The 24,654-nt window shown below is 31.9% G+C and overlaps 1 protein-coding gene across 1 annotated transcript in view; it reads left to right on the top strand.

The window, feature by feature from the left end:
* The window catches only part of LOC149080218 (poly [ADP-ribose] polymerase 2-like), a 45,764-nt gene that overhangs the window by 12,988 nt on the left and 8,122 nt on the right, over positions 1-24,654 (top strand). Inside the window, exons 3-10 of the mRNA XM_089239284.1 lie at positions 1,574-1,891; positions 6,591-6,687; positions 9,620-9,688; positions 9,845-9,929; positions 14,852-14,990; positions 21,491-21,554; positions 22,817-22,951; positions 23,958-24,281. Coding sequence (XP_089095410.1) covers positions 1,574-1,891; positions 6,591-6,687; positions 9,620-9,688; positions 9,845-9,929; positions 14,852-14,990; positions 21,491-21,554; positions 22,817-22,951; positions 23,958-24,281 — 1,231 coding nt within the window. The remainder of the gene's footprint in view (positions 1-1,573; positions 1,892-6,590; positions 6,688-9,619; positions 9,689-9,844; positions 9,930-14,851; positions 14,991-21,490; positions 21,555-22,816; positions 22,952-23,957; positions 24,282-24,654) is intronic.

Genomic DNA, 24,654 nt, shown 5'->3' with positions numbered 1-24,654 from the left:
GGAGTTTTTCCTTTTATTGATGTATGTTGTTATCAGTCATTGAAGATTAAATTTTTGATTGCCAACGGTTCCTGAATTAAAGTACAGGGCACATGTCCCTTACAGGTTCTAAGATTGGTAGTGAAAGGGTTAAACTTAGCCAAGTTGCTCAATGGAATAGGTTGTGTGGTCTAAAAGAAACAGGCTTGTATGTGTGTGGAATTTATATATACCAGAGTCCTAGTCCCTCCAACAAGGATTTTGTTATATCAACAAAGCTTTGGAAAGAAACAACCATCATTCATTGATGTCCCAGAGGGAAGTGCTTAGGCAATATTGCCCATTACTCTGAGACCAAGTAGAAGATAATTAGTTGTGGATTATGAAAATGTGAAGAAGTGTCCTCCTGTGGAGATTTCTTAAGTGTTAAACAGTATTGGGAGGAAAGAAAGATATGGTAACCGAGAATCACCAAAATGAAGAAAACATTGAGGACGCTGAAATTCTCCATTTGTCCCTTATATACGGGACTCAGGCCTGTACACAAGAGGCAGAATGGTGCATATTCATGAATTTTTGGGGGCACAGCTCCCTCACAAAGTTTATTGGAGGGGCTCAAATGGCCTCAGTCCCTTAGGTTCCCGGCACCTATGTGGTAACTGATACCGTTCTGTTGAGTATTGAGACTTGTAATTGATACATTTTGAGATTCCTGCAAATGATATCGGCCATATAAAGTGAATGAGGAACAACCAACTCTGTTTGAAAAGTTTGCCATCCAAGAAAATCTTGTCAAATCTTAGAAATGTCATTAAGTAGTCTGTTAGTTTGGTTGCTGACCCCTGGTGTAAAGATAATTAGTGATATGTGAATTAAAAATATGATAGCCTAGTTGGTGAAGTGAATGAATCTCAAAGAGTTATATACAAGATAAAACTAAATACAAACTTTGATGCTGAATGAATTTTAACCACCTTATCTTTGATAACAACAAAGAGTTAAATGCTAAATATTCAGCTGTAAAAGATGCCTGAAACAAGTTTAATTATGTAAAGAATGCAAGTGTAGTTACATGAACTCTTTGTGAAGGAACAGAAGGTGTTTTTTCCTATTTCTCTAGAAAGGGTGTTCATCTTGAATGGCTTTTTCAAAATATATATTTCTACAAAAAATTTAGCATGATGAATTATAACATTAACACTAATTAATAAATGCAGTGGAACCAAAATATTTCGTTTTATGGAATTGCACATCAAAACTCTAATCATCGATGGGATTGTTTTTTGATTCCATTTAAGATAGGTTTCTGTCTCGTACAGGGTCCATCTTTCAGGTTTCACTGTATTATTTTACCTCTCTTTAGAAGTTTTTTTATGAATGACTGCTTTCTCTTCAATCAAAGTCAGTATAGTATTTAATCTTCAAAAACATATTTTTACTATGTATGTTAACGATTGTGTTATTTCAGTTGGTTTATATTGGATTTCTCTTTATCATGCATTTTTTGTATGAATATTCTGTTTTGTAGAATATAATTTTTTTTCATATTTTATTCATGCGTGTTTGATACCATATTCACACATTTCATTCACAGGCCACCCAAAAGGATGAAACTGCTGGCATCAGATAGTACAGAAGAGTTTAATAATATTCCAGTTGATGAAGAATGTGAAGAATTACTTGACATAGCCTGTGTTTTCTGTGATGAATTTGGAGCATATGATGCTGTATTGAATCAAACAAATTTACAATTCAATAACAACAAATATTATCGTATGCAACTGCTTAAAGAAAAATGTAAAGAAAAATATTATGTGTGGTATCGTTGGGGTAGAGTTGGTAGGAAAGGAGAAAGGAACTTGATTCCCTTTCATAGTTCATTAGATCTGGCCAAAGAAGAATTCAAGAAGAAGTGATTTTATTTTCTTATTTTTTGTTTTTTATTTTGGAGTATTGTATTAGGAGATATTGAGAACCCCCCCCCCCTCATCACATGTTAAGGAAACAAAAATGCAAAGAAAAAAAAATTAATGAAATATACAAGGTTGTGAATTGGAGGTGGCTATGGTATTTCAAGGCTGTACGGGAGAGGGAGATTTCATGATGTTCAAAATATGCATTTAACATTTTGAAAGCAAGACACTTTCTCCAATTATACTACTTTTTAAAATGGAACTTGTAGTGTAAATAAATAAAATAAAACACATCCATATCAAGTCTTGATGAATTGGAAAACAATTCAGACACCAAAGCCAAATACTTTACACAAATACAAGGCCACAACAGACAAAATGCCCAACAAGGTGGCTGAGAAACCAAGCATATTTTCCCACCAAGACACAGTCCAAAATAGTATTGTTTTAGACTTTTTAGAGATTTAGTGACCTGTTTCTCTCAGGGTTGTCAAATTTGCCCCCCCCCCCCCGGGTTGGGTTTTTTTTGGGGAAAATGGGTTTTTTTGTAGGGAATATTGTTTGTTTTCAAAGAAAATGTGTTACTTTCAGGTTAAAATTTTAGTTTGAGCTTAGTTTATATATTCCAAAAATTGCTGCATAGTGCAGTGTTTAGAATATGTATATTTTGAAATAATTTTTAATGATTTTTTAGGAACAAAAATGTGATAATAATTTCTTGGAATCACACCTTTTTTTATAATTCTTCTACCTTTTTTATGTAAGCATTTAGGTGTGAGATCCACATATTAAAATATTTTACAAGAAATCGCAAACAGAAAATTGTAACCATGGACCTTAGTTTAAAAAATATACCTGATATATGTGATAAGCATACCTACAGAAATTTATTTATAATACACAATAATTTTTCACACACACACACAAATTCTTGTATAAATAAATTGAAGCATCTGTGAAAAAGTAAACCAATGTATGTAAACTGAATTTTCATTCAAAAAATATTTACATGTTTTTGCAATACTTTTAGTATTTTTACAAGTTTTATACAGGTACATCAGACTTGTGAATGACTTATCTCATCTTAGCCAGATCATTTTTTAATTGCATATAGAAACGTTCTCTCCACTTGTCAATGCAAGGTTCATCGAAAGACTGGTTATTTGTGGAGATGAAGATTACAGGGAAGAAAATTCAGTAATCAGTCAATCTTAGACCGGGGTTCGAGTCCCCGTGGCGGCAGTGATGAATTTTCTTCCTTGTAATCTTCATCTCCACAAATAACCAGTCTTTCGATGAACCTTGCATTTTTTAATTATCACTGCTCCTTTAAAAAATATTTCAGAATTTAATTTAATGAAGTAGGGATATTCTTTAACAGCAAGGAATTTAAGAAAAAGAGAAGCATGAGACTTTATCTTCTGAAAGTTTGGGTTCTGTTTAAAAAAAAAAAAAAAACCTATGGTTCTGGTTACATAGCTAAAAGGTTTTATTTTTGACGTATCAGGACACTTTTGGATACATTTTCTGCGGGGTCTGAAGAATTTGGAGAAAAAAAATTCAGGCACCGTTCTGATTTCTCAGAATTTTCATTATCTCCAAATTCATTTATTTTACCACACACAATTTTCTTGCTGCAGTTCTGCATACAACTCAAGGTTCAGATATAATTATTACAGAAGTGTGTGTGTTTTTGTGTGTGGACAATTGTCCACACACAAAAACACCCTTCCCTTACAACATTCCCTTACTTATAATTAGAGCTCGGATTATATGCAAATGCATATGCATTTGCATATTTTGGCCTTTTTTAGCATTAATGCATATAAATGCATAAAATCAAAGAATTTCCAGTATAAGTGCATATTTTTGAAGGTTTACTTAAGCTCACTCAATTTTTTTTTTATAATTTTCCAAATAAATATTGTTCATAATATTTTCATAACATCGATTTTTTTTTTTTTTTTCCCCGTATGTGAAATTTAGTGAATTAATACATATTTATGAAGTATTTTACGACTACTAACTGTTTTATTGTAAGGCTATTTCTAGAGATGTGTTAAAATGTTAATTTTGTTTTTAGAAATAGTGTTGAAATTCTTTTATTACTGCTATTTTCGTTATTGAGCAGCTACAACAAACTGAAAACTAAAAAAATGCCTGAATAAAAAATATGTAGAAGTTATTTGCATATGCTGTGTATATATATGAGGGGATATTTTTTGGTAAAAATGAAATACATATGCACTAATAGAAAACATGTATTTTAAAAACACATTCGTTTTTTTTTGCATGGTGTATTTTTTAATGATATTTTCTCTTTTTTAATGCATATTTTCTCTTTTTTTATACATATTTCGGAATTTTTGACTTTTTCAAGATTTCTAATGCATATTCTGGGGTGTTTAATGCATATTTTGGAATTTTCAGTGCGCATTTTATATTTTAAGTGCAAATTTTTTGCATTTTTAAGTGCATATTTTTACATTTTTAAGTGCATATTTGCATATTTTTAGAGCATATTTTGCCACTTTTTTAGTGCATATAATCCGGGCTCTACTTATAATCATGGTCAATTTTATTGATCAAATACATAGTTTAACATTCACCAAAAATGTATATTTAGACATAATATAAGATGTACACATAAAGGATATGCATTAGGGTGGGTCAAAAAAAATATTTTGTTTGCGAATCGCTATAGTGCGGAAAAGTAGCCTCCTTTAATAAAAAGAAAAATGACGTGAAAAAATTTAAAATCGATTGACATCTTCCGGTCATGCATCATACTTGAAGTTTATGAAAATTGACAAAATTGAACATTTTTCTTAAATTCTTTTAATATTACTTAAAATTTGATGATTGATATGCAAAAGTTTCTTATGCTTATTTTATGGTTCAATAAAGTAAAATTAAAACATCATTGATATTGCAATGTTTATCGGTCGCACAATGTGTTTGAAAAACTGGAATTGACCAAATTTTTGCAAGTTCCGTTGTACAGCTCTTCGCATGCTTTGTCAGAACAAAATGACCCAGAATTAACCATGAAGAGGTGGGTGCACATTGAGTTCCACTTACACTCTATCCAATCAACCATCCAAAGTAGGAGAGTGTATGTACTTTACAATATAGTTACCAAAATTGTGTGACTAGGATTTACTGGTTTACAGTTTCTTCTATTGTTTCTTTTCCAAGTGTTCACGTTTAAAGTCGAACTTTTGCACAATGAAACTTGCAAAAATTTGGTCAATTCCAGTTTTTCGGACACATTGCGCGACCGATAAACATTGAAATATCAATGATGTTTTAATTTATTTTACTTTATTGAACCATAAAATAAGCATAACAAACTTTTGCATGTCGATCGTCAAATTTTAAGTAATATTAAAAAATTAAGAAAAATGTTTAATTTTGTCAATTTCCATAATCTTCAAGTACTATGCATGACCGGAAGATATCAACTGATCTTAAAATTTTTTGTTGTTTTTCTTCTTATTAAAAGAGGCAACTTTTCCGCACTATAGCAATTTGAAAATAAAACTTCATTTTTTTTTTCAACCCACCCTGTTGTACATACATGTTTAAGTTACATATTTTGAAGTTGTGGAAAAAGAAAATTCAATTTTCCTCCCATTTTGCCCAAAAATCCCGCCTGGGCTGTAAGTGAACAATTATTCTCTTATTTTATTATTCCCAATTTTATTAATCAAATACATAGTTCAATATGCACTAAAAATATATATTTAGGCATAATGTGTAAGATGTACACATGTTTAAATTAGATATTTTGTGGTTGTGGAAAAAGAAAATTTGATTTTCCCCATTTTGCCCAAAAAAACCCGGGTTTTCTACCTAAAAAACACGGGTTTTTTTAGAAAAACCCGCCCGGGCTGGGTTTTTTACAACCCTGGTTTCTCTGCAAGTGAACATCCAACAAAAATTCAAAACAAAAAATTGGGTTTTCCTAAGACCCCAATTTAGTAATCAGATATAAATACAATTGTCACAACAGGCAAAATGTCCAGTGAGGTGTCTAAGAAAAGATGCCTGTAAAAAATATAGTTGTCAAATGTAACTAAAATACAGGAAACCCCCCAAAAAACCAATTATCACAAAAAACTAATTAAGGTAAAATATAATATATAACTGCCGATAAAAAATTATATGGTTGTCTTATCTAAGTATGGATAGCTTCTCCATATACTCCAGTATGAATATCGTATTTATTTTTAAAATAAATACAATATTCTCTGAGTTCTTTGAATTCAAATATCTCAGTGAATATTGCACTTAGAAATGTAGACTTTTTTTTGGCATCAGGAGAAATAGGGCGACAATTTTCGCATTGGATTTTTGAGCACAGTGTTTCGTATAAAGAGTTAATTTTTTTTGTTTTAATTATGCAACCCCTTGCAAAATACATGATGCATCTTAGTTCTACATGTTATTTGGATATTTTTCTAATTGGAAGTATGCCTCTAAGATCAACGGTTTGCGAGTAAAATGTGGTGTATGCTGGTGGCTATGTACCCTGTGTATAACTTAAGCAGCATCTTTTAAAAAAACGTCATAAATTCTCTCAAAAATCTGTTTTAACATTTTAAACAAATTATTCATGAATTAAAAGCTCTGTCTATAACTGCAAATATCAATTTAAAAAAAAAAAAAAATTTCAAATAAAATTTTTGTTCTTAGGTTCAAATCTAAAACCTCAAATCTATGGGAAGATAAAAAAAAATTCAATAAAGTTCCTGGGAAATATGACTTATTGAAAATGGAGTATAACAAGAAGGTAATATAACAATTTTCCTTTCAATTCATACTTCAAAATATTTTGTAACAAATATAATGAGAATTACTGTGTATTCTTTGTTTGAATTTTGTATGGTTGAATTTTCAAAGTTTAGGCTTGAAATTCCATTTAATCATTCATCTGAATACTCAGATTTTTGTTATGCTACTCATAATAGGCATTTAAAGTGGTAAGAGAAGCTGTTTTGTCCTCCTCTTTTTTTGTTTAGAATCTAGTCTTTTCAAATTTGTTTTCAAATATTTTTTCAATGAATACAACAAATTTGTTTTCCAGTATGGCGCACTGCTCAATATTAAATGCTCTCTCAAAATGAGCATAACTCTGGTCTATCCTCATGGCAAGTTACTGCTGCAATGTTTTAATTGCATTAAGGGTTTTTGTATACATCGCTGTACAGGACCAGCAAAGACACATTGACAGTGAACAAAACAATTTACTAAGTTGTACTTAAACTTTTCTGTTTAGAATTGTTTGATTGTTATTACCTTTTCAACAAGTACAGGAATGTGAAGGGGCGAGACAAGTTCACAAGCAATCTGTCCTTTTGACGACAAGTGATGATAAGTCAATTAGACAAATCGAGAACAAAGAGCGGTTGGTGATGACAAGTTCATAGGATCCAGTCCGTGGCAATGAGCGATTGGCGGCTACGTGTCCATACAGTCCGGTTAGCAGTGATGAGCAATTGGCAACATTGAGTCTAGGGTCCGGTTGGCAGCGATCAGAGATGATGAGTCGATAGGGTCCAGCCGGCAGTGATGAGCGATCAGTGATGAAAAGTCTGTAGAGTCTGATTGGCAACACCAAATCCATAGGGTCTGGTCAGTGGCGATGAGCATGTAGATTCCCAATAGTATGACCAGTTAGTTCATCTGATGAAGATGAAGCAAGGGTGTTCAAGAACAGCAGATTAGTCCAATGTGATAGATCAGCATGATGAATATTATCAGACAGAAATTCACCATAGGCAACTTCTGGTGGAGACGGTCCTCAGAGAAGAGAAGTTTGATCCATATATATTTCTAGAGACCTCTGCAATGATTCGGCAGATCACTTCCAGGGATGGAGAACTCCAAGCACATCAACAGGTGTTAGTATGCTCACCTCACAAAAGCAGCACAGCAAGAAGAAATTATGCCTTATATGAGTTGAAGTGCTCCAAGCGCCATCTACACTAATTTGCATACTAAAAAGAATTTCCATCACCACACTGGTGCATAAGTGTAGCCAAGAAATACGTACGTTGATGTCGCTCCTCAGGAGATATACAATCTAGGATGCTTCTCGGGAAATGTGTGATCTAGGATTGGAGATCGTCGTCACACTACCAATTGAGTTGCGCAAAAAGTGTGTATGTGTACCTAGCAATCTCTATGCGTCATCTAATGTTTAGAGCCCAGGAATTCAGGCAAAATTCTATAAATGCCTTTTTTTCTTATTTTCAAACATTTTTTTGTAAAAATGTCTTTTTTGAATTTTTTCTGCTGTAAATGCCTATTTCAATATTGTTTCAGGTATATTTTTGTGAATTTTAGAAGCCATGTTCTGTAGAATTTAGATATTTTTAGCATTGAGAACTTAAAAATAGTATTTTTTTTTAAATCTTCAACCCTTAGTATTAATTCATATTAACAAGCCTCGTGGCTCCATTTAACGCAAATAGGCATAAGTGCCTGAGAGATGAGAAAATTATTGTAAAAGTTCTACACAAAAGCAACCTATATAATAAGAGAAGCTGAGAATAAATTATATAAAGCATTGTGGAGAAAGAAACTTTTCTAACGTGTCTTGCACACATATTGCACAGCAAGATGAATAGCTGACTGATGACTGTCTCAATAGCCCATCAGTGGACGTCAGTGCACACAAAGGGTGGGTTAGTAGTTAACAGGGCCCTGGGGGCCCATGTTTTGGTTTTATTTTCTAAATCATAAATGCATTACAATCAACCATGGCATATATTTTAAATATGCAAAAATCTCCAGAATTTTGGATCTTTTTCAAATCAATGAAAACCAATCAAATACAAAGCTTGATAATTGAAAATTTTGAGAAAAATATATAGTTGTTATGAAATTTTTTTTAAACTATTACATATGAAAACATAGTTTTATATAATTATTCTTTAATTTCAGCTATCATTATTTTTGCATGTCAGAAAATTACATACAGTAAAACTTTGGTTATCTGTCACAGCCCTGGTCTGGACAGTGGTGGGTAACCGAATAGAGATAACAGAAATCTCTTAATATGTATGTACAGTTACAGTAACATGATTTCACTGCGGGCCTGGGAGGAAAATGAAAATAAAATTCCTTTAAAGCGAATAATATATATTGTATTTAATTTCACACGCAAAACGATCGATATAAATTTCAATATAAGGTCAGCCCAGGCAGTGGTAATATTGAAAATAGCATCCATTATGGTGTATCTCTTCCGAAATTCTTTGACAGTCATGGCATCAGATCGTGAAAACGTCAAATTGAGGTTTGCAAAATTAATTATTTCTACATTAAAATAGTAGGAATAGGAACAAATTGTGACTGAAGCCAAACATCGTATAAATGTGAAAGTGCCGTAGCTGAGTGATGTATAAATGAGGTTTCACTGTATATGTGTTATAGCAGAAAAACCTGTCATAACCAGGTGGCTGGTTTAAAAACTCTGTATCAATTGCATGAACTGTTTCCCTTAACTCTTAAACTGCACAAACAGTTGGAGACACATACCTTTCCGTATGTGCATGAGAAAATTTCTTTGATTTTTCCTTGTATTGCAAATCATCCACAAGTAATTCATAAACATGCCAAGTTCACTGTATATTCGCAATGGCAGCAGTTTTTAAGGGTTAATTATATGAATATTTTTTAAAACATTTTAAATTGTTTGTTTAATGTAATTTTTTCAGGAAGAAAAGGAAGCACCTTTGATAGAAAAGCTTTCTATGCCACCCAGCAAACTACCTGTAGCTGTTTGTGTAAGGTCTTTTTTGATTTCTCATTAAATTTATACCATCTACCAAAGGTTTTCGTTGTTTTTTCTGTCACTTGAATTATGTTTTTAACAACTTATTTTTGTTTTTTATTCTATTCATCTTTACATTGAGATTTTTTTATTCTTTTTTTTTTTTCAGAATCTCATAAAAATGATTTCTGATAGAGATATATTCACAAATCAAGCTGCAGAAATGAAATATGATGTAAAAAAGAATCCATTAGGTGAATCTCAATTTTTTTTTTTTCAAGAGTTTAGAAGACAGAATTTTTACATGATCGCATTGCAGACAGTATTTCATATGTTTTACTGTTTAACCAAGAACTACAAGGCATCCATAATTAAATGACCCTATTTTAAAGTAGCCTATAGGTGAAACCAGTCATCAGAAAATTGTGAAATTTTGTGGAGGACTTCATGAAGTGATGGGAATTTGTTTTGGGGGAAAAATTAATTTGCCATGTTACCACCAGAGGGCATTTCAGTTGGAATACCTGTAGTAAAAATGTAAATTTATGTAATGCCATGCAGTAGTTATAAAAACTAGAAACATTTGTGGAGATCTTGTTTCTCAATGTGTTTGCTGCTCACAATGACAATAAATTTACAAGATCACGCTTTCTTGGTCAAATTGTTTTACCAAAATAGCAATTCTGCAGTAACTGCTCTACGGAAATATTGGACTTGGAAGAGGATTAGAAACGGTCCAATAAATGTTAAAAACCTTCGGAGTATGATAATGAAACTTGAAACCACAGGATCATTGACTGTTCGTCCTGGAAGAGGAAGAAAACCAGTATCTATAGATGCAGTACAGGAGGTTTCGCTTCAGGTGGAAGAAGACAGAGCTTCAAATTCTCATGGTATTGTGTCACGTAAACTAGTGTCAGGCGTGTAGCACAGGCATTGGATAGGCCACATTCAACTGTCCATAAGATCATGCGGAATATCCTCCGATATTATCCATACAAACTTTCACTTGTGCAGCAGTTGCTTCCACATCATTATGACGCTCGACTCTGGTTCTCACTGCAGTTTCTAACTTGCGTTGAAGTCAATTCAGAATGGCCTTGGAATATCCTCTGGACAAGCAAAGTGCATTTTCACTTGGATGGTGCAGTCAGTACTCACACCTGCTGAATTTGGGAACCAGAAAATCCGCACGCTATCTTGGAGGTTCCGTTGATATATTCTCAGATTTCTACAAGGAGTTACGTTCTACAGGTCCAGTTACATGTTCAATCACCGGGAAGCGATATGCATTGCTGTTACAGAATGAAATTGTTCCGGCTCTGCAAGCACGTCACTGCATTGTATACACAATCTTTATGCAAGACGGAGCTCCTCCACACATTGTAGTGTATGTTAAGAATGTTCTCAAAACATAATTTACAGAAGAACATGTCATCAGCCGGCACTTCCCTAATCTATGGCATCCCCGGACCTTAATCCATGTGATTTTTGGCTTTGGGGGCATTTTAAACGTCTGGTAAGTCGTGACAATCCAAAAACTTTACCTGACCTTAAATTAAAGGCAGCATTTCACGCCACATGCGGAACGTTTTCCCGCACACACTTTGGTCAGTTGTGGAACATGCCATCTTGTGATTTCACATGGTACCTGAAAATGATGGCCATCATGTGGAACATGTTTTGTTGCAGTAACAATTGTAAAAGTGTTTAGCAATTGTTAAAATTGTAAACGTTTGTCTAAATACATCATTTATTAATAAAACACCCTCTATTGGCAAAACGTGCAACTAATTTTTTTCCCCTGAAACAAATTCCCCCCACTTCATGAAGTCCTCCACAAAATTTTCTGATGACTGGTTTTGCCTGTAGGCTACTTTAAAATAGGGTCTTTTAATCATGTGGAAGCCCTGTAATTACTTAGGTGTTATGATTCATACAGTGACTAGATTTATAAAATAGTTTTGTAATTTTTTTTTGAATAATTTTGAATTAAATTTTAATTTGTTTTAATAATTATATGTCAAATAAATGGTACACTTGATAAAAGTTTTACTTGATAAAAAAAAGTTTTTAGTATAGAGGGAATTTTACAAAAAAAAAAATGAAAAGTTTCAAGAATTCAAATAATAATAATTTATTGATAATAATAATTAATTAATAATTATAATGATTTATATAATAATTTAAAATGAAGGATTGAAATTTCTTTTGAGATGATGAAAATTTGATTTATAGAATTTATCTTTATGGAAGTTTGACTTAATATTATTGATTTTAATTTAATCAGGGTTGTTTGGTTTTAACCAAGTGGTTTTTTAGAAAAAATCAAATAAAAGTGGCCTAAATATAATTTTTTTCTTTGAAAAATATCATATTGGTTTATTATTAGCCAAAATTTTTCATTTTTACCACATTTTATATTTTCGGGTACATTCTGATGGTATATCTTTAAATGGTATAAGTGGTTTTTTTCAAAAAGTCATAAAAGTGGCCTGAATATATATTTTTTCATATGAAGTATCTCAGTTATTTAAAGTTATATACAGAAGCTAAAATTTTTCTCATTCTTACCACATTTTATAACCTTTGGCTAAATTCTGATGCTCTATCTTAAGCAAATTCATGAATAAGGATTGCATCACTTCTAAATGTAGTGGTGTATTATCTCACAGGATTTCTTTTTCCCTTCACAAAGAAGCAGCAACAGTAGTGACACCATCATGCTAGGGGCAGATGGTCCTATAATCCAATAGACACCAGCTGTCCTTAAAGGACAAAGACTAGTATAGTAGTAGTTACATTAGCTCACAGACATTTTCATTTTCTTTCCCATAAGAAGTAGCACATCTCCTACTGTATATCTCCCGCAGTCTTAATATTCAATAGTTGTTTTTTATACTTTCACTGTTAAGCCCAGTTAATCAAGGTTCTACTGCATAGTAGTAACAAATTTATGAAAAATAATCAGCTATATACAAAGTGATTATAATTAAAGTTTTGATTCCAAAACTATACAATATATACAACTACTGGTCAGAATGACTTGAAAATTTGCATGGATACTTCTGAAGCAATGGAAATTTCTTTGGCAAAAGAAAAATGTGCAAGTAATGAAAAATGTGCAAGTAGATGATGCTTTACTTGGCCAGCAGTATAATCTATTTTGTGCAACCACATCATTTCAGCACTTCCACAGCATCAGTGCATGGATAGAACTTCTATCAAGATGCACATTGCAATACCAGCAAAGCAGCTGCTGAAGACCCATTTTGACAATAACTGGATGCATCTTAACCTTTGCAACTTCTGGCTGTGGGGGGGAGGGGGGGGCGGCACCTCAAAATGTTGTGATGCCATTGGTGAATTGCAATCTCCGGCACATCCCCTATATGTTAGAAGTTTCTCAGGAATATTAATATGGGGGCGCGTTTGGTTTAATAAAGGTGAACTGCATCCACATCATGACCATGCCATACTCTGATCTGTTATTGAACAAGAATTTTTGGGCTTTCACCACATAGCCAGAACACGGTGGACAACATATTTAACATTTCTTGAGTACGTTGTAGTTATGTGTTCAATTACTTCATTTTTTTATGATGTTTCCATGAATTGTGCAATGCTATAATTAAGTTATTTCCATTCTGTGAGCAAATTTCCCAAGTGTTGGATGATGTCTCATTAATTTTACATTATTAAGTATTTTTTTCTCCTTTACCAAATACAATTCTATTTCTTCAGGAATATTCATGCCAATTTTCAAGTCATTCAAACAATCGTTCTTTTTTACAGTGTTTTGAAATCAGAACCTTAGTTATAATCACCCTGTATATAGTAAATCATTGCTAATTAATCTGCATTATTTATGCTTCATTAAATGTTATATTCAACTAATTTTTGTTATAGTTTTTACAAAATAGCTTCCTAATTAAGCTTACTGAAAGTAACTGGAGAAAACATCTTTATATTATATGATTAATAATAACATTAAAAGAATTTTTTCAAACACTGAGTAATCCATTAAGTTAAGCAAAAAATAATTAAATTGCAAAAGTTGGTTTTTGTGAAAATGTAAGAAATATTTATTGATTAATTAAATATGGGAACAGTGTTAATTACATAAATATTTTAGTTTAATTAATTATTAGAAGTTTAAAAACAATAAAATTTCTGAAAAATCATACAATGTTAATATTATTTAAAACGAAAAAACCGGTTTGTTTAACAAACCCTGATTTATCTTATGGATAATTTTTTTAGATTGTTTAACCTGGCCGAAGCTGTACAAGGTTCAAATTATGGCATAAATTTTGTGTGCCAAAGTTATATAAATCAATTCAGTTGAGTCTTCAGATAATAAAGTTTTATCATTTCATCAAAAAAAATTCCATCTAAAATTTTTTGGCAGAAAAAATCCATTTCATCAAGAAATGATTTTCTAAAGGTGATTTGCAAGAGGTGCTAAGGGATCTATGGGATGTGTTTCAGAATGACGAAGCAAATAGAATGGCAATGCAAAGTGACTATTACTACTTAAACTGCGCATGCACCTCGTACAGGATGTAAGTGACTATAACAGAGCACCATTTTTCCTGGATTCCCTTGGTGTTTGACATATATTACTCAGGGAAATGTTAATTAAAAAAGACTGATATAGAGACTAATGTACAAGAATGTGTGATCAAAAAAGTTCCTGAACCATCTCCATAGCAAATGAATGGGTTTATTACTGAAATAGGCCACTCTGGGAAGTTTTTCATAAAATTTGTAAAACATACCGCTGGAAGGCTTGATATACTAAGGAAAGCGTATGGTTACCGTACTTTGAGAAAACCAGAGTTTATGAGTGATATGCTCACACTAACTATCCTTAGGAGCAACAAACATGGACACATTTCGATGAGCTTAGGCTTTGAAATATTTGGGATATTTACTCCATCTTTCATTACCTTCTACATATAATCTCTCTTCCATTATATAAAATTTTTAAATACGATATAATTATTTCTGGATAACATGTTGTGTTTCATTACAGTAATGTATGTTCGCATTTTTTTCAGTAATCATTTCACTTATTTGTATTCTCATGCTTGTTCGTGTTTTTCTCGTGAAATATTTTTTATGTTTTAATTTGACATTGAAGATTGAAACCTCTCTTATTTTCAATTATTAGGAAAGCTCAACTCTCAACAAATAAAAGATGGATGGCTAGCCTTACACAGAATTGAAAGCATTTTAAAAAAAGGTGGCTCTGGATCACAGCTTGTTGAAGCATGTAGTGAATATTACACTAGGATACCTCATGATTTTGGGTGTGTTATTTTGTCTTGAAAAATACCCAAAACTATGATGTGCAATATAAAATTCATTCATATACTTTGTTACAATAGTCAATATTGTTTCACATACTAGTTTATTTCTTAATTTCGACACAGCACCAAATCAAGAAATAAAATTTTTATTGCATTCCATTCGAGAAAAGGGAATTTTATGCTCTAGCTTTTCTAATGCAAATGCACATGTAAATGGTATCTGGAAAATTGGGATTGGTACCTATAATGTTGTGTTAAAATATATAAGAATCTATTTTTTTTTTTTGTAAACATTTGAGGCAATAAAATTCCTCTATAATATGCTTCAGCATTAAATTCATAAACCCAACATGACAACTTGAGTGCTAATTCATTTGCATAATACGTGCTCCAGTTCATTAACACAATTTGTGAAACAATCACAACTAACCTTTCGATTTGAATGTACACAAAACAAGTTATGGTCTTTAAATCTTCGGGTCCCTAGTAGTGATCCTTATCACTAATAATGAAAAGTTGAGGGGGTTCGTAAGGACACATTTCTTAGGAAAAACGATCCTTCTATTTGCATTTGCCAACAATCTGATATCTTTGAAAAAAATCACATTTATGGAGTATTTAAAAAGTGTTTTCATTCCATATAATAAAGGGTTAGAAAAAATATTAGTCTGTCATTTTTTTAAACTTTACAGGAGATGTGATGAAAGTTATCACTGGAAAAGGGGAATTTTTTTACCTCAGAGTAACATAGACTGTTTTTCCATCTGCGAAGGTAATTGAGACGCAATTGCAACATAGACCATTGTTCTAATTATAGAACTCATGATTGCAGCTATTTTAAATGGCATAGAAACAAAATATGTGGGTTTTTGCGGGAACTAGCTTAAGGAACCTGTAATGGAAGCTATATGAACATTAAGTCAAAACACCAATTTAGCAAAAATGTAACACAAACTCTTCAAATGTGGAAATTTATACCCAGAAATACTCTAATTATAATCTGGCCGGTAATGACTGAGGTGGGTTGACTGTTTCAAAGAATATATGAAAAATATTCACTGGAAACAAGCTGGGGTTCTCTGTTCAAATATATTGTGCAAGTTGGTGTATTTTTAATTTTACTTTAATTCTAAATGAATATTCTCAAGACCCAACATAATAAAACAAAGAATTTGAAAAAAAAAGCAAAGCAAAGAAAAGAACATTAACATCAAAATTTAACACATACGTTATGCGCCTCCAAGAAGCAACAGTCCTTTCAGGAGGCCAAAAATGTTGAATATTTGACATTCACGCTGCTGTTTAAGAAACCAAGTGTATGACATTTACTTATATTTTATATGTAGAATAGAGAGTAATATAATTCTCTATTTTTATGCCTTAAAACACACATATATAAAATTATTTTTTCATTCTTTCTATAACAATTCTGTGATATATATATAAACAGTGTGACAATGTACCATGTACAAAACATTTTCTTTTTTTACAGTAAATGTGAATATATATGTTGCGGTAAATACAATAAATCAGTTATGTATTATGCATAACTTAGTTTTACAGTTTTGGTTGGTTATTATACATAATAACCAGATTTATCACGTTTACTTTGACATTCATAGTTTTTAGTTTTTATGATTGCATTTTTAATTAAGTTGCTGTATTTTTTAAATACAATGAGATCCATATTTGTTATGGGCATCTTTTTCTCAGCCACCTGGCCATTTGTGCATTTTGCCTGTTGTGGCCTTGTATTTGTATATACATCATATGCTTAATGAATTATGTTAATATATTTTCATTTTTATTTTATATTGAGTATTTTCGGAATGATATGGAAGAGCAAGGGGTTTCACTTTAGGATTCTCACCTGTTTCACCCCACTTGTTGAGTGTTGATACCCAACAAGAGGGATGAGACAGTCTTTCATGGGTTCGTGCTGTCTATACCACTCCTGTAGTCGGTGATGTCTTAATGGATAGACCTCAATCAAACAAGGGCCTTTAAACTATGGATTTAATTAATACACATATGCATAAAATATGGTCTTTCATTAAGTTAATATAAAAAGAAAGTCCCGAAAAATGCTTGAGCCTGGCTTCCTAATTTATTAAGACCACTTTGCCCATGCTGAAAGAGAGAAAACAGTCATTTTTTTTTAGTTGTGATCAGGTGAATCTCGATAGACAAGACAAAGCCTCATAATAGACTAATTCTCATAGGAGTCTTAGGTATATACATATTACTCGTATTGCAAACATGAAATTGAATTGAAACTATTGAAATTTTTTGTTTACCAAGTAAAAATCTGTCAAAAATCTCTACAATTTTATCAGTTTTGCAAATCACTTGTAAACTGAATTTCTTCTGTGTATGCATTGTTTTACATATTGCTTTTCAATAAAAAAACCACAAAATATTTTTTTCCCAGAGATTAGTTTCATATTTGTGTCAATTTGTTGACGTAAACTTGAAACTAAATCCTCTGTGTGAAAATTATAATTTTTAGTTAAAGTGCCACTTTCATAGCATATTCATTTCACTTCAAAATTTATCATTGACTCTCAATTCGTATAAGTTAAGATTCTGTGTATTCAGAATTCCTTAATAAATTAGTTACTGAAAAATTCAATGGTGTTTGTTATAGAGTCTCTACTGTAAAAATAATAAAGTAATGCAAACACAATAAAAAAAAAAGAAAATGGACAAGATGAGATAAAAAAACAATTATAGCCAGAGTAATGAGGTAAGGGGTAAAAACAAAAGAAATGGTGAAAGATATTTTTTTCCTTCGGAGAAACATTATTGACGGCATGATTGCCGATTGCCTTTTCGGAAACATTTGTATAAAGGTTGATGACATCATGGACATTTTGGCGGTTTGGCAAAAATTGGTAATCTGTATATTGAGATAAAGCCCAAAACTTCAGTAAAATAAACTGACATTTAAACAACTTTTTTTTGTTTATAGTTTTGTTAAAACATAAGCTTTTCAGCACTTTCCATTACAACAAGAATGCTTAAAATAATTAAGAAATAAATATTGTGTGAAAATGGTTCTCTGGAGCATAATTTGTTCTATGAATGTGCTAGCATTCTGAAACACTTCAGTCAAACACTTCATAAGAAATGATAACTCAAATGATTTGTTCCACTACTGTCTCCCTCATGCCAACGATAATCATTTTAAAAGACAAAGTGCAAGTTAATTTATTTTATATTGTATTTTACTTTATATTTTGTATTCAATGTACATGAATTTTTCAGAATGATACAAAAACAGTATTTCTTATGGCATACTGTTTGTATTAAATATCTTTTAAAGTTCGAAACGGCCCAGATAGGGAGTATGGGTATGTTTTGGATTTGTGAAGGTGAGGAAAAGATCTTGTCGGAGGCAGAAACCTGAAAACAAGGCTAAAACACACTATACTGACGTGACACGATTTCACGTCATGTCAGAGACATTGTGAATCCTGATTCATAAAAGTTCTGTGGCGTGGGATTTCCATGAATCAGAATTCATAACTTCTCTGACGTGATATATTGTGTCACGTCAATGTAGTGTTTCAGTCTAAAGTAGCATAGAAGGGTGAAAAGAAAAAGAGCAAAAAGTGGGAAAGAAAAGGGGTAGTGAAAACTTTGACGAATCTACTTTGGGGGGGGGGAACCGGCTGTAAAAGAGTTAACACGTTAGTTGTGATTATGTGACCTTCCCCAGACGATACAAATATGTGAAGCCTCTTATACTATAGACCAGCCTATTCTCAACCTATAGTCTATGTAGATGGGATAGATGGTTCTCAGGCAGACTTGAAAGTTTTATTCAAAGTGCAAATTATTTAATTGTATGCAATTAACATTGATGTTTACATACTGCATGTTCAAATGAAAAAATTAGCCCACATAACAATCCTAACCTGAAGAACCAGAGGCACCATCATTATGCTATTTTGAATGCCTGCATACGTACACAGGGTTCGTACAGGTCAGGGAAAACCCGGAAAAGTCAGGGAAATTTTTTTTTTACTAAAAAAAGTCTGGGAAATTAGGGAAAATGGCCCATTTTTGTTGTAAAAACCTGAAAATTTCAGACAACAACCTGGAAAATAGTCACGATTGTCGTCTGATCTGGAAAAAGATCGATCGAAAAAAATAATAATGAAGAGGGAAAAAATTCCGTCTAGATAAAGGGAATTCCGATAACATCATAAATATTGATAATCTGTAAAATATCGTAAAAAACGTTAGATACTGCTTAGGAGGAACGAGGATTTTGTAAGTCCACTTGGAAAAGCGTATTGCTACGACTTTATCGTAACTCTTTCTAGTGTTTCTACAAACATCATAACTATGCATCGTAGAAAGCCATGGGTACAAAGCTCAGTTGCAATAATATCGTAAGTTGACTTCAGTTAGGAACGCGGATGAATCACGTGTATATTTTGATTTTCCATGTGGGTATTTTTATTTAAAAACAATTTTGTGTTGTAAGAAAACTTGTGTGGGCGGATCGAAGCAGTCAAAAATGACCCGTATAAAGCATGGTAGCAGCTTTGTGGCAAAATTCGCAACACGGGCAGATAAGTTATCCAGAACCATTCCAAGCATGTGAAAGTTCAGTGAACAACCCCTGATTGCTAAACTTCTCGGTTCTAGCACGAGATAGATCTATCTCTAGGAGGTACTGGTGCAAGCCAACTGTAAAGAATTTTGATGCAGTGAAACCAACTATATCTTTGATTAATTATGTCACAAAGGAAACAACTGTAAAGGCTTAAATCTTGTGGGCATTGAAATTGCATAAAAGGGAAATCTCATTTCTTAATTGTGTTCCATTTTTCTTATCCATCAGGCCTATTTGAAAGGCATAAATGCATGAAAAAAAATCTACGATTATGATGTCATTATGATATTGTAATTAATATAAATAATTTTATAATATAATTAATTTTTTGTAAATTTTTATTAATTTATATCACTTTTTTGATTTTAAAAAAACCTGGAATTTCTTGAAAATTTGACTGGAAAAGTCAGGGAAATTTTTTTACGAAAATGAGTATGAACCCTGATACATACTGTAAATTAGTGTTCCTTGGGATTATTTCAGAAGTTTCAGTGGTGCTTGGCTTCAGAAAGGTTGCGAAACACTGCTATTCCACATCTAAGAGATTTTGGTATAATACTTGTATTGCAAGAAATTTCTTGTTTATAAAGTAAAAATCTCTTTAAATTTTTCTTATTACATTTGCTTGTAATAAGAGTCATCAATCGTTTATTAAGTCTTAATTTGTTTAAAAAAATTGTGCTTGTTTCGTAGAACACTTGTAAACCAAGTTACTAATAATTCAATGTTTCACTGCACGTGATAACATCTGCACATCAGTTCTAGTTTTATGATAGTCTTCAGAAACGATCTGAAACAGATTAGCCTTCCATCAGTTCAATTGAAAAAGTTTAATATAAACACTAGTTATGATGTATGTGCCTATGACAGACGTGTTATTTCCACTGAGGTTACGTATGCATGTAATTTAGATTAGATGGGTCTCGGTTTGAATGCAGATGAATAGCTGTGAAAGCATAGGTGCATCAAATTATCTTTGATCCTATGGGACTGTACGTCCCAGTATAATTGGCCCTTACGTACGTAAAATGGCCATAGCAAGCAAAACAATTAAAATATATATACAGCAGCCTCTTGTTGCATCAAGTCTGCTTTTCATTAAAAGCACTGTCAAAAATTTAACATCAGGACCTAAATAAATTCTCAAGTATATTGCACGTCTTTCTTTCCTGACTTGCACAATATAACAAGAAGTTGCTGTATACAGTGAAACCTTGCTACGATACTTGATATAATAATTTCTCTACAAAGATATTTTTTCAAATCTTGTTTGGAATGTGGTCTATAGTCTAATGTTAAACACCCCTCGATACAATGATATCCTCTACTACGATAAATCACTCTATAATGATATTTTTTTGAGAGATTTTGAAAACTGCTACACAATATTTTTTTTATATTTCACTCAAAATTGTCTAGAATTTAATTTTAACTTCATCATTTGTTTTCATTCTTCCAAGAGCATGTAATAAAATCTGTTTTGCACCACATGATCACCGAAAATGTTGACAAAGGTTTTGGCAATACAGTAAACCTTTTTACAGGAGCAATGCATTTAAATGAATTTAATTAATCAACTAATTAAGAATAATAAATACTCTAAAGCATGTTTTCTGATGGTTACACAGATTTAGAAAATTTGCAGGCAACAGCATAAATTTAGTGGCATGTGATGCCAATGTTTCCTGTCAATATAACGATAATTTCTCTACAAGGATATTTTTCTTGACCCACAGAGTATCATTATATCAAGGTTTTGCTGTACATGAATTTTACTATTTTATCATTTTTTTTTAATTTGCTGTAACATAGTTCTGACATTTTCATTGTGGAATTATTATTTTTTCCCTGAAAATGTTCTTTTATTTTTCAGGATGAAAACACCACCGGTTATATCTTCTACTACTTCACTTATGCAAGAGATGCAGCTTTTGCAGGTGAGAAATGTCTTCATACTGCAGAATGTGACATAAAATTTGTGAAAAGATTTTTTTTTTTTTTAATTTGGATGTATAAACAGTAAGAAAAAATTACACTATAATGTCATTTGTTTTGCTGTCCTATTTAGCTAATGCTGTGCTGGCCATTAGAGGTGTAATTGCTTTAAACATTGTAGAGACAAAGTTCTATTCTATTTGCCACATATCATTTTGCTTAACAATGCCCTGAGCTGAGGGTTGTTCTTGTATGGTAACATGCTGGCTGAGATGGTTTTTTGTGGTTCGCTAGCCTTGTGAATGAGCATGAATAGATTTTTCTTAGATGATTGCCACAGTGATCCAATTCCACAACACCTAAATATTGCATGGGTTAATTACACTTCGGATTTGGCAAATAAAACAGCAGCATATGAGAAAATTATAAACATTTTAGTAAGAGCAAAGAGTCTGATTAAAAAAAAATCCAAGTCCACAAATTTTTAATTATTAATATTTTGATGTGAAATGATTAATATTTTGATGTGAAATGATTAATATTTTGATGTGAAATGATTAATATTTTGATGTGAAATGATTAATATTTTGATGTGAAATGATTAATATTTTGATGTGAAATGATTAATATTTTGATGTGAAATGATTAATATTTTGATGTGAAATGATTAATATTTTGATGTGAAATGATTAATATTTTGATGTGAAATGATTAATATTAACTGTGCTTATACTGGTAATATGCATATTTCAAAAATCACCTTTTATTCACTATTTAACTATATTGAATATTTCCGTGCTTTTTTTATGAGCATTTAACTTTTTCTCCCCCTTTGTAAATCCTATTATCATTCATCATTGATTAAATCTGTATATTTGCTTTCTGAACTTGTACACAAGTCAGAAATGACATTCAGTTGACTGGATCAGAAGTTTTATTTTAGAGGGTGAGAACTTAATGGTTATTTAACTGAACTTTTCCAGTGAATTGTGTTCCAGGCCATGTATATATATTCCAGGATATATAAAATCGTTGTTCATAACTAGAAAATCCCTCAGAGGTTGGTTGTTTTCTTGTGAAGGGATGGTATTGAATTCAGAAAATTCATAGAATATCAAATTCAAGTTCCAAAATTGCTGATTGTTGACAACTACATGTAGATGCATGCTTCATAAAAGTGAAAACTGATTAATTATCATTGAAAACCACTTATTTTGTTAAAGTTACAACTGCTATCTCAGATTCATGAAATTTTCTTTTCAAGGTGTTAAGTGATGCTGAAGTAGCCTTTAAAATTAAAGAAGAAATTCAGTTTCAACTTGGAAATCCTCTTGATAGCCTTTATGAAAGTTTAAAATGTGAAATTAAAGTTCTTGACACAGGAGATACTATGTATGAGGTATACTATCATATCTTTCATTGATTTTTATGCTTGAACTTGCATATGGCATAAGAACTTTCTTTTTTGCTCTGTGTAATTGTATGGTTAGCCACTTCAACCTAATAGGCCTAATTAAAATCCCAGCATAGGCATCAAAACATTTCAGCAGTGAATACAGAAATATCCTCTCCACTTGTTAATACAAGATGCCTCGAAAGACTGGTTATATTTTTATAGCGATATCTCTGCCTCCACAGGGACAAAGATGAATTTTCTTCCTTGTAATCATCATCTCCAAAAATATAACCAATCTTTCGAGGAATCTTGTATTAACAAGAGGAGAGGGCATTTCTATATTCATGTCACCATCTGGTGGCCTATGTCATTCATGATCTATTAGTTGACTGCTGCCACCATCCATGTACGGAGCCTTTCAACATATACATATGCAAGGAAGAAATATTCTATGTGTTTCCCCATAGCTTAGTTGGTAGAGCACTCATCCAGCATAGAGAGACTGGGGTTTGGGTCCCTGTGGAGGTAGAGATGAATTTTTTTCCTTGTAATCATCAGCTCCAAAAATATAACCAGCCTTTTAAGGAGTCCTGTATTTCAGCAGTGATCAGAAATCAGCTTTGAAGTAAAAGTTCTGGTCTAATTTACTTCCACTTGCAGAAAATGACCACGGTGAGAAAAAACAATGAGATTTTTTAATTTTCTATCTAAAATATTTATCTTTTAAAACTAACTTTGAAAGTTTAATACCTTGCCCACTTGGGGTAATTTTTGCTGGTAGAAAATTATTTTTTGCATATGAAAAAATAGATTTATTTTTATCCAAATCTGTGTTGTTGCACTTATGATTAATATTTGTGACCCATACACACGAACCATTTTTAACTAAATAATTTCAAACAGCTATATTACATTGATATTATGATTTCATTAAAAATGCTATTTTTTTTTTCTTACCTCATTTTTATAGTGCATTGTAAAGTGTAATGATTACTCTCAAATTTTACAGGTTATAAAAGATTATCTGCAGATGAATCATGGACCAACACATACAGCTTATAAAATGGAAATAATAAGTATATTTGAATGCTGCAAAACCGTAGAAAATGATATGTTCAAGGATGTAGGTAATAAATACTTGTTATGGCATGGATCACGATTAACAAATTTTGTTGGAATTTTGAAAAATGGTCTCAAGATTGCACCACCAGAAGCTCCTTCAACTGGGTACATGTTTGGTAAGGGACTTTATTTTGCTGATGTTAGCAGCAAAAGTGCGAATTACTGCTATCCTACAAAACAAAAAAATGAAGGCTTGGTGCTTTTATGTGAAGTAAGTATTTTGGTTATAATGGTGTTTTTCTTTCAGAATAAAATGGTTGTATATTTTGTGCATGCCTTTACAAAATAGTTGACACTATCTCCCACCCCACAGTTTATCATTGGGGGAACTTGATTTATCTAGTTCTATAGCTGATTCCCCCGATATCAATGTGTGGAACGATAAGATTTTTCACTTCTTTTTTGTCGTTTTCGATTAGAAAGACATTTATTTGAACCAAAGAATGTTAAAAAGATATCACATTACTAGACATGCTAAGAATAATCATGAATGCTTTGTTTTGGTTGTATGCACTTATAGCAATAGGAAGTTCTATATTATCTGAAAAAATTTATAATTTATACAGTTAACTGTCATTTAAAAC

Source organism: Pholcus phalangioides, unplaced genomic scaffold (assembly GCF_987345545.1).
Source record: "Pholcus phalangioides strain wild (caught in Gottingen) unplaced genomic scaffold, Ppha-v1.0 ptg000011l_1, whole genome shotgun sequence".
Lineage (NCBI taxonomy): Eukaryota > Metazoa > Arthropoda > Arachnida > Araneae > Pholcidae > Pholcus > Pholcus phalangioides.
This window is presented reverse-complemented; position numbering and strand designations above follow the sequence as displayed.